We start from the raw sequence: 10374 nt of genomic DNA on the forward strand, positions 1-10374 counted from the left end.
ATGCATTGGAAATAAAAACAAGTTAATTCGGGTGGAAGATTATAAGAGAGAGCAGATGAACCGACGACCTTGGCAGCATTTTTGACATGGGAGAACATGAATATTAAAGAACTTTGTAAGATTCCAATATATATATATATATATATATATATATATATATATAAAACGATCTTATGATAAGGAGAGAGGATATAAAACGGGAGAATAGAAAAACAACAAATAAACAATCAAGGGAGTTCTACTGTTACCTTCTAAAAAAGCTGCCAAATATAACAGTTTCTGATTTACACACCAAAACAGAAAAAACATACAGAAAAGTTATCGAGAATACACAACCTATATAGTCGATAACCAGCAGATATTGTATTACACACAATGCCCGGGAAGGGTATAAACCAATAAAAATATAAAACTCTCCAATCTACGTCTGATACAACAGACATAAATCACACAAAAAAAGGAATATAACAGCATCTGTACTTTCATTCTAAATTGCCGGTTCGGATTCTGGTTTGACATTTGGGTTTGAAATTCATCCAATTTTTTTTGAGTTGGGTTCGGGTTCGTTTTGGGTTCATCCGTACAATTTTATTTTTAATATATATATAATGATGCATGGTTCATACAATATACTTTATACAGTTATACAGATACTTATTGCAAAAACAAAATTAGTCCTTTAACTATATTTCAATTCCTAAAACAATGGTTAACTATTGTGCAAAGATTAAGCAGAATTGAAGGAATATGAACAAAAGACATGTAAAGAAAATGTATCTTATGATCTTATAAGGGACTAATGTGAAAAATCATGAGGTACTTTGATGTCCAGAATTATGAAAAACAAATTATACGCTGACAGAATATATATATATAAAAGAAAGGGAGTATCAAAGATGAGTGGAAATGAAATTGTGAGGTCTTGCAAAGGAATAAGCAAGTGCTGTATGATTTCAATTATTGCATTGGAGCATAAGCGTGAACATGTCGAACATCTGAATTAAAGAAATATATATATATATATATATATATATATATTAGTCTATTAGAGATATTTTTAGATATTATAAACTTTATAACCTGCCGTCTTCAAAACGCTATCAAGTTTCCTTTAAAATATTTACCGATAATTTTCAAGACAATATCTATGGACAATGACTCTTAAAAGAAATAGCGATAATCTTTATGAAAAATTAAAGTGCAGGGATCATGTTGACAACATGAAGAAGTAAGTTTGACTTCAGTGGAACAAAAATGTTCATATGTTCATTGGCTCGTGGTCAGGGACTAGTGTAATACTGTTACGCGCGCGATCGCCAATAACCATTCTTCTGCAATTGATATGTATGCGCGATTAGTTTAAAATACGTCGGTTACTATAAAACTCTCTTCCTATCGCTTCCGTCAGTCCCTGAGATACGTTTGAATTTTGCCCGAATTGCATGAAATTCATTATGGGTGCACTTTGACCATTCAAAATTCACTGCAGATGATCAAAAAGTTGTCCATGGTTTGTTTGACCAAACTTTCAGCAAATTACACAGGGAAATAATGATTTCGAACTGAATTCAAACTTCAGGCGAATCGACTTTCGAATTCTGTTGTAACGGACCGAATATGGTAACTTAGCTTTCATTACAGCACGCCAAAAGGAAACAATCAGGTATCAACGCTAAACAGGGAGGAGGATCAACTGGTGAAGCATAATATTGTATTGGGTGCAGTCTGCTAAGATTGTAATTAACAGGCAAAAGCAGACTCCAAGCTAATATAAGTATATCATTTGGCATACCCAGACGAATTTAAGAGTGCAAATCACACCACACGGCAGATGCTCCATTCACACATCTGACTTGTAATATATTAATGTGAGTATTCTCCACACCCTCTATCATCAACATTATTTTGGCAATAACATTATGCTCATTATAATTAGAAGAATAGGGGGTATAGCATAGGACTGTTTACACCAACCAATAGGTTATTCCAAGATGGGTAAGGATCACCGTCCCTGCAAGATGCCTTGAGGATTGACCAGGATGGGATCAGTTGCCTTGAGGTCATTCCACGATGGGATTATGGGCTTGGATTCCCAGAAACCTTGAGGAAGGCTATTGATGTTGACTTCACACAATTCACTATGTCTCAACATTCTTCCTAATTCGGTTGAAATAGCTTAAACCCTCTAATTCACAAATAGATTAAGTCTAGATTATTTCTCATTAAGTTATACATAAGGGATTTGCTCATAGATGACAAAGAGTAAACAAAGGTGTATTTAGGGAGAGGCTAGTGTAAATCCAGTCCAACGGTTGTTTCGAGATGGGTAAGGATCAACGGGTCTATAAGATGCCTTGAGGACTTGTCCAGGATGAGACGAACTTGCCTTAAGGACTTGTTCAAGATGGGATTAAAGGTTTGGATCCACAAAAACCCTGAGGAAGACCGTTGAGTTTGGTGCCTAAGTAATTTGTTTGCATCCTAAGTATTATTCTCGACTAAAGATGATAATAAGAGCAAAACAAAACAAGCATCCCCTTGAATAGGCCACCTCATGTGGATGCATAAACACCACCACCGAGGCCAAGGGGGTTGAAGTTCCGCTCTTGGACTTATTATGGGATTGGCTTGGAGTAATTTATCATGATTCACATTTTCTTTGAAACTTATATACACGTGTACTAATGATCACTTGTTGCAGGATTCTATAAAAGAAGTAAATTTTATAAATCATCTTCTTGACTCTAGTGAATTGGAAAGCACTAGTCGAGAATGCATGTATTATGTGTCTGCATCGTGTCTGCTTTGTGTCTTCATGCATTCACGTGTCAACTTCATGTTTTCATGTGTCCGCTTCATGTTTTCATGCATTCATATGTCTGCTTCATGTATACTTTGTGTTTTCATGTATTATGATGCATACTAAAATCCTCTTGCATCCAATTATATGCTCCGTACGATGGTTCTACAAAAAAGTTATGTAAAGATGATTCTTTGCTTGAGGACAAGCAAATTTTGCAAGGGGAGGATTGTGATATCCCCATCATAATAGGGTATAAATTAATTAATTAAATAATAATGATATATTATAATATATCAAAATATTGAGAATTGTATATTTAAATTAATAGTCATAATATATAAGTGAAAATATTAATATTAAAAAATAATTATATTATTAATAAGAAATATAATTGGTATAATTTATAATATATTAATATCATATATGTTATCAATATATAATTATATTATTAATACAATATAATTAGTAACAAGATATTATCAATTATGAAAAGACAAAAGACATGACTGTTTAGAATAAAATTATATTTAGAGGAACATTAACATCAAGAAAAGGGCATTCAGAAATATGTTGAAATATAAAGAAAAATAACAGGAACCAGTCTGCAATCAGAGAAATAAAATAAATTAATAAAGGTTCCAGCATGGGACATTACAATCACTTCACTAGTTACTTTGACATTGTTAATCAATCAGTTAGTAATGCTTATAATCAGAAAACTATGTATTTAAAGATCAATTATCAGGATAAGCAAGATGGTGGTTGAGGATCTTACTGTCAGTGTTCCATCATACATGCATTAATTAGTGAAGGTGATATTAAGCATTAAGAGAAGTCGGCAATTAAGATTCCTTAAGAGAATGGTTATCTTCGCCAAGAGGTGTGATGCCTTGTTATCTTAAAGAACTGCAATTATCATAAGGCAAGACTCTTCATTGATATCTTCAGATCGATCTTTATAGACGGTATATACTTGCAGAATGATGTCCATTCCTCCTATATCTGCAGATCAATATTATCTTGCATGAAGCATTTCAAAAATACATAGTTTTGATCAAAGACAATCTCCATTCAAAACATCTATACCATCATCAACTTGGTTTGCTGAAGTCAGATCACAGGATCATATCAGAATTGTTGTCTGACAAATAAACTTCTGTAGATTAGTCTTCATCAATATCAAGGTAGAGATCTGGGCATTGATAAATTGCTACACTGTCTAATTCACTGAATAAGGATATTAATAATATACATATTTACAAATCACATTCAATACTCAAATTGGTGTTGTTAGGTAAATTAGTGTTGTTAATATTTCTTAGTATGGTTGAGGACAGGTAGTTGGGAATGGTTGTGACGGTTGGCACTCGCATACCTTAAAATCCTATATATGCCGTGTACTTGCATCCAAGAGATAACGTTGTTATTGTTGGCATTGCGGTAACTGCTGTCCAAGTACTTTGGTGTCGTTACTGGGATACATTGTAAACATTGATGATTTTAATGAAGAAGCACCTGTGGGTTCTCTAGCATTACTGCGTTTTGTTATATTTTTCTATGTATACTTGTATGCAGTTAATTTTACCCTACAAAGCAAACATTTGGCGGCATTGCCTATAAGAACTTGGGCATGATGGAAGGATTTTATTGCACAAATAAGTTATCGGTCAACCACTAAACATTGACAGTACAAGTAGCAGGTACAAGTAGCAGTCAGGAAACCAAAGATGTGTTCGAAGTGTTGCTTGAAAGCAAAAGAACAATGATGGTAGACTGCAAACATTTTGCAAGCATCAATCCAAACTCATGTCCAAAGGGAAGCATCAAACGAGGAGGTTCCTATGAGCAAGGTGTGGAATTCCTTGGGAGTGAATCCGGCAGTAGACCGGTTGATGTGCCGCCTACTACAACTACTAGCACAACATTTCATTGCCTTGCATAACACAAGAGAGGTGCAAAAGAGAGAACCAACAACAACAGATTATCTGGAGGTACGAAGAAAACAACCGAAGGGAATAGGAATGCAGTGAAAGTCGAAGGAGGCAACACATCCTAAATCGTAATTGAACTAATCGAAGCTACTAGGAACTGGTTGAGGGACCTTACCCTTGCATCATCAATGAGTCGTGGGGTGGAACCAAAAGCCCAAAGGGAAGCAGAGGAAACCAAGAATAGACACATAGGAAATACCAACGCAACCAAGAGTGTCAGGAGGACATCGAGGCACAATAATCAAAACAATTTGTTTGGTTCCACTATACCAAACTTGGGATGGCGCACCAAACTAGGACCAAATAAAACCATAACAATGGCAAATAAACAAAAATTACCTAGGCTTGCAAGAGACAAGAAGGAGGATCTTGTACGGCACTTTCGCACATGCGAGAAAAATTTGGTCTGCCAACAAGGAGACTGACAAGGATGAATGTGTAATAGAATAAAAATATTCTATCTTTTAAATAGAATTTAGTTTGTTATTTTTTATCTTGATAAATTTATTATGATTTATATACGGGTCATCTTTTTATAATGCTTTCAAATTTATTTAGTAATTAGATAATTTTGTAGATATTTTATTTTTATTTTTTAAAATAAATTTATATAAAGTGAATTTAATACCCCAATTTTTTCCTGAATATTTCCCCTCTGCTGAATTTCATACAAATTTTATTGTTGTAAAATATGCACTCAAATTCGAACCTTGTGACTTGGATTTAGATATCAATAATGCCTATATGGAGTTGCTGTTGTCATGGATTCTTGATACTTAATGTTTTTTATGTTAGTTTGTACTTTTTAGTGAATAATATTGTTTGCAGCCCCTAAAAAGGGAATATGTCGTAAAAGGCACTTAATGTTTTTGTTGTCGGTTTCTACTTTTTAGTGAACACTATTGTTTGTGGCCCCTAAAAAAGGAATATGTCATAAAAGGCATTACAATTAGAAATTTTATTATATAGGTAGAGAAATACAATTATCGTCTTAAGTTGAACCAGTTGTTTCAGGACTAAGTTCAGGTAAACCCAAAAACAAGACATTACATAGCAGTAAAATTCCATTACTGTAATGATTGTTTGTGGATATCATCATGAGATGATTAAAAAATAAGTAAAAAACACAAGTTAAATCCCATAAAATTAATAAATCTAATCAAAAATGCCTGTGAAAACCTTTACTTTACATAAACAATGATGGTCTTTTGATTGCTACTAATTGCAAGTAGATTTAACTGTTATGCATCCTAATATCCAACAATATATAAGTTGTAGTCAAGATGAATTTGACATGGTGACAAGCTTCTCTGCAATCTTCATTTTATTCTGAAGGAAGCCAAATTTGCCCATTGTTTCAGGCACATAAGGCTTTGAATTCCTGAAATGCGTTACATCTTCACTAACATTGATGTTTTCCACTCAAAACTCAGTGTAATATGCATCTCTATTCTTGGATACTTAGAATCCTGCAACAAATCAACTCAGTGCATCATTTATTAATATTCCAGCATTCACAATTTGCGGCCTGCAAGAACTCTGCTTCTGTGAGTGCATTGAGACAGGAGCACAATCTCGGTTGTTACAAATTCTGCCTCAGTATCTTCTTTGTAATAAATCCTTCTACTTACTTGCCACCAGTAAATCACCCATAAAATTTTGAATACTTCATTACTCCTCTTTTTCAACAGGAATCAATTTCCAACACCTCAACATATGAGTTTTGTCTCATCTAGTCATGATCAGTATTAACACTGCAATGCAGAGTTCAAACTTCAGACAATCTGAAAACAACATCCTGACTTCTCATCTTGGTTATCATGACTAATATCTTTTGCTGCACTGATTCTGCAGTTAGTGTTAAGTATTCCATCCACAATTACCATTGCTACAGTATCCCATAATTCGACACTTTTTTAAGAATTTTCTTTGTTACATATCACATGTTTGTTCAGATTTAATACAAACACATTACACTTGCTCTTTCACCATGTCATCTGCATTTTCTAGCCTACTTTCTTAAAGTCCTTGTTTTAACGAGCACAAACAATCCGAAACTTTCTTCCACTAATGACAGAGAATGGTTCAAAATGGAGAACACGCCAATAACAGGCGAATGATCTTTTTTCAAGGTTACTATTTGCTGTTTCTTCATCCTCATTGAGGACTGGGGGTCCGCCACTGTGTACTAAAGGAAATTCTGTGTGACAATTTGTTTTTCTGGTATTGTGCATTTCTCACACTGATCCTTGATCTTAACCACTACCAGCAATGATATGAGTGATTTTCCAAACAACTAACAGTGCCCTGCATCTCCAGCAAACCATCATGGTCACTAAAATGCGATCAATATAGAAGATCGGGAAAAAGATATGATAAAATGCTCTAAGAGAACAACTCCAATCTCCACATAATAGCCTTTTGGTCTTCATTTTTCTCTCTTCCAGGCATTTCAGTCTCCTGCCACCTTAAATACAGTTGGCTCACCCTCACAGTATAGAAATTGAATTTTTCGCCCAAAAAATTGCAACACCTTAAAACATATGGTCGTAACTCAATGGGTGATGCCTCTTTCAAATACATGATTTTAATTTTCAAAATAGTAAATTGTTTCTTCAAACATCAACTCAACAAGTTTGACATTTCTTAAATTTATCCGTGTTCAGGCAAGAGAACTAAGAATTTGATTCAGAATATCACACCATAGATTACAAAAAACATTGGCCACGAGCCTTTGAAATTGCTCAAAACTCTCAAGCGTGATGCAAGACAATATTGTTCTTATTTGATGAAAAACTGTTGTAGTTATTTGATGAACTGATGGTCACTTGCTTACTATTTAATTATTGCTATCAAATTTTCAGTAACGAAATGCAACCCTCCAGTAACCTTTTAATCCTCGATTTTCATATTAACAGAAGGTTTGTGTATAGATGTTTATAAAATTTCTTTCCTCGGAACCAAAGTTGTGTTTTATTGGTTGTTGTGCATGTCTGGCATGGTTAAATGATTTTGTGAATGTATCCAAAAGCCAATGTATGATAATCTGACACAAAGACGAAAAAAAGAATTGCATAATGGAGCTCAAAACTCCAAACATGAGCAAATAAGGTCTGTACAAAACTACAAATATATGCTCAGACAGAAATTTTGTGAGGTCCCCATAGTTTGAAGAAAAAGAAAATTGAAAGTTTACATAATTTAAACATGGTAATAATAAATATATACAACATCCGATGAGTTATATGTTGAATTCTGAGGAAAATTAAATCCAAAAACTAGTAAATAACTTAGATACAAATGAACGCCCGTAAAGATACAGACGGGAAAGATAAAGCACTATATGAGGTACGCAGAGTTTGAAGAACAAGAAAAGGCAGAACGTTCGCAGAAAATTTGAAGACGGCAATGATAAGTATATCATCTCGTTAATCAAAATTGTCGGATTATTCGTGCAGAGTGTAACAAAGCACCGAGTTGCTTAACGACTTCTAAAAGGAATAAATATAACATCGCCTCAAGCACCTGTTAAATGATGGACAATGAATAAGAAGAAAGCTGTTGCAGAAATGAGGGGCGGTGGTCGTAATCACTTACAGGGGCTGCAAATTTCGGAGCAGGTAGCCTCGTATAGGGCTCTCGTCAATTTTCATCTTCATCTTCGTATCTCCGTAACCTCATTTGCCCTGCCCAATGCCCCCTCAATTATTCAAAAATAATGGAGCGCTGTATGCTTTGCAAATTTCCACCTCAACGCCCGTAATTTGATGTTAAGCAAGAAACCCCACCATCCTCCCCCCTCTGGTTTTGCTGCTCTGGAGACAATCAGGATTGTAACAAGGAATGAATAATATAATTCGGAGGGAGAGAGGGGTAATCACAGCTCATAACCATATTCATCTCACAAATCTCGTCAATTATCGATCATATCATATTGTGTTGCCTGAATTTAGATTTACAAACACACCGAAAAAAAAGATGAAATTCAGCTTCCGCTGCAAAACATTTATCCGATACGACCAAAGGATATTAGGTCTATCCCTCTTTAAACTTTTGTGTAGTGGTGAAAATTGACTATCCGTGCACTTTTCTCTTAATTTTTGGTTTCTTTAATTGGGGCGTTCTAAATCTATTCATTTTTTCTGTCCTTGTTTTCCAATTGAATCCATTTTTATTATTTATTTTTTAGTTATTTGTTTTAGGTTTTTGAAAATTATTATTTTGTATAATAGATTTTTAAATCTAAGTTATTATTATGTAGTAAATTTAATTTTGAAATTTGAAGTGTATATGCTAATTATTTTATAAATAATTAATAGAATATATGTGTTGAGCTTTGTGTTTGGTCATATATTCTAACATGTCCATTCATTAATTTGAAATCATATTTGAATGTAAGAGATCCTTTATTGATAAGAGAAGAATATTTTAATCAAAAGGCTTGAAATAAAATATATTGCACATTTGTCTTCTTGTTATATGAATAAAGGTATGTTGCACACATACTTCTTGTTTTCGAATCTTCATTGAAAGCTATAAAGTCAATACATCAAGTGGTCTAACTAGGGGGAATACGAACATGTGATATGAGTGATTATTTGCATATATTTGGGAACACTATCAATCATGTGGTAGTGTGAAACATTAGAAATCAAAGCAAGAAAGATTCAGTGATGTGCACTTAATTAGATTCAATTCAAGCACCAATATAGATCTATGCACAAAATCAATGGTGTCTTCACAAATACCAAATCCACATTCACATAAATGATCCAAAGTGATAGAAAGTTAACTCTACAATCAAGGATTTTTGTTTCATTCAATCAAAAAAAGAAAAAGAAATTTAAGTGAATAGATTTTTAAAATCTACTATAACACTTCCCTCTCATCATAATTCAATAGAATGTTGATGATGTGAATGGGATATTTTACTTAATTGTTTCACCACAAGGGTCCTATTTGCATTAGTTTCTTCCTAAGTTTACATAAGGCATCTTTAGGTTATTTACTCTTTATGTCTCAAGTTGTATGATTAAAAAACTAGTCATAATTGCACCATGCTTACACAAGCAAGGTCCATCATGTACTTTGCACCTTTGATAGTTATATCATTATTACATTTTATTATTGTAATATCAGTTTCTACCTATTATCAAGCAATTTATGATATTTTGGTTTGTAGATAATACTGAGAGCTTGAGTCCAACATTAACTCTTATACGATATCAAAGGCTAAGATATAAAAATTATGTGATCAAGTTAGGATCTTTTGCTAGGCTTTTTTTTTTTTCCAAAAAATAACTTCACGATTGAGTTGAAGAGGCCCAAGAACCCTTTTCAAGGAGCTCTAAATTTTAGAGTTCAAAAAATCAACCATTTTGGTAAGGTTTATATAATCCTTGGAAAAATCATATGAACCTTTATTCAAAATTCATACAAATTCATATGACTATTCTGCTACACAACATTTATAGTCATACCACATTATCAATCATATGTTAGATAAATAATCCTTAGGGATGTTATCATTAGTATGCAATACAATTGATAAGTCAGATATGTGATTTTTTTGTCAACATT

At 33.5% G+C, this 10374-nt stretch overlaps 1 protein-coding gene across 4 annotated transcripts in view; it reads right to left on the minus strand.

Moving 5' to 3' along the window:
- LOC149542942 (zinc finger CCCH domain-containing protein 27-like) overlaps positions 1-8857 on the minus strand; it is a 99968-nt gene extending 91111 nt beyond the window's left edge. For 3 of the 4 annotated variants that reach the window (XR_016355566.1, XR_016355564.1, XM_089797880.1), the window contains exon 1: positions 8392-8856. Coding sequence is in view for 1 of the 4 variants with exons in the window: in XM_089797880.1 (XP_089654006.1) it covers positions 8392-8453 (62 nt within the window). In the remaining 3 variants the exon portion in view is untranslated. Of the gene's footprint in view, positions 1-8391 lie in introns of all 4 variants that reach the window. The other variant, XR_016355565.1, reaches the window with a different exon arrangement.
- Positions 8858-10374: the final 1517 nt, after the last annotated feature.

Source organism: Cupressus sempervirens, chromosome 8 (assembly GCF_028749045.1).
Source record: "Cupressus sempervirens isolate cs-2001-9-10 chromosome 8, ASM2874904v1, whole genome shotgun sequence".
Taxonomy (NCBI): Eukaryota; Viridiplantae; Streptophyta; class Pinopsida; order Cupressales; family Cupressaceae; genus Cupressus; species Cupressus sempervirens.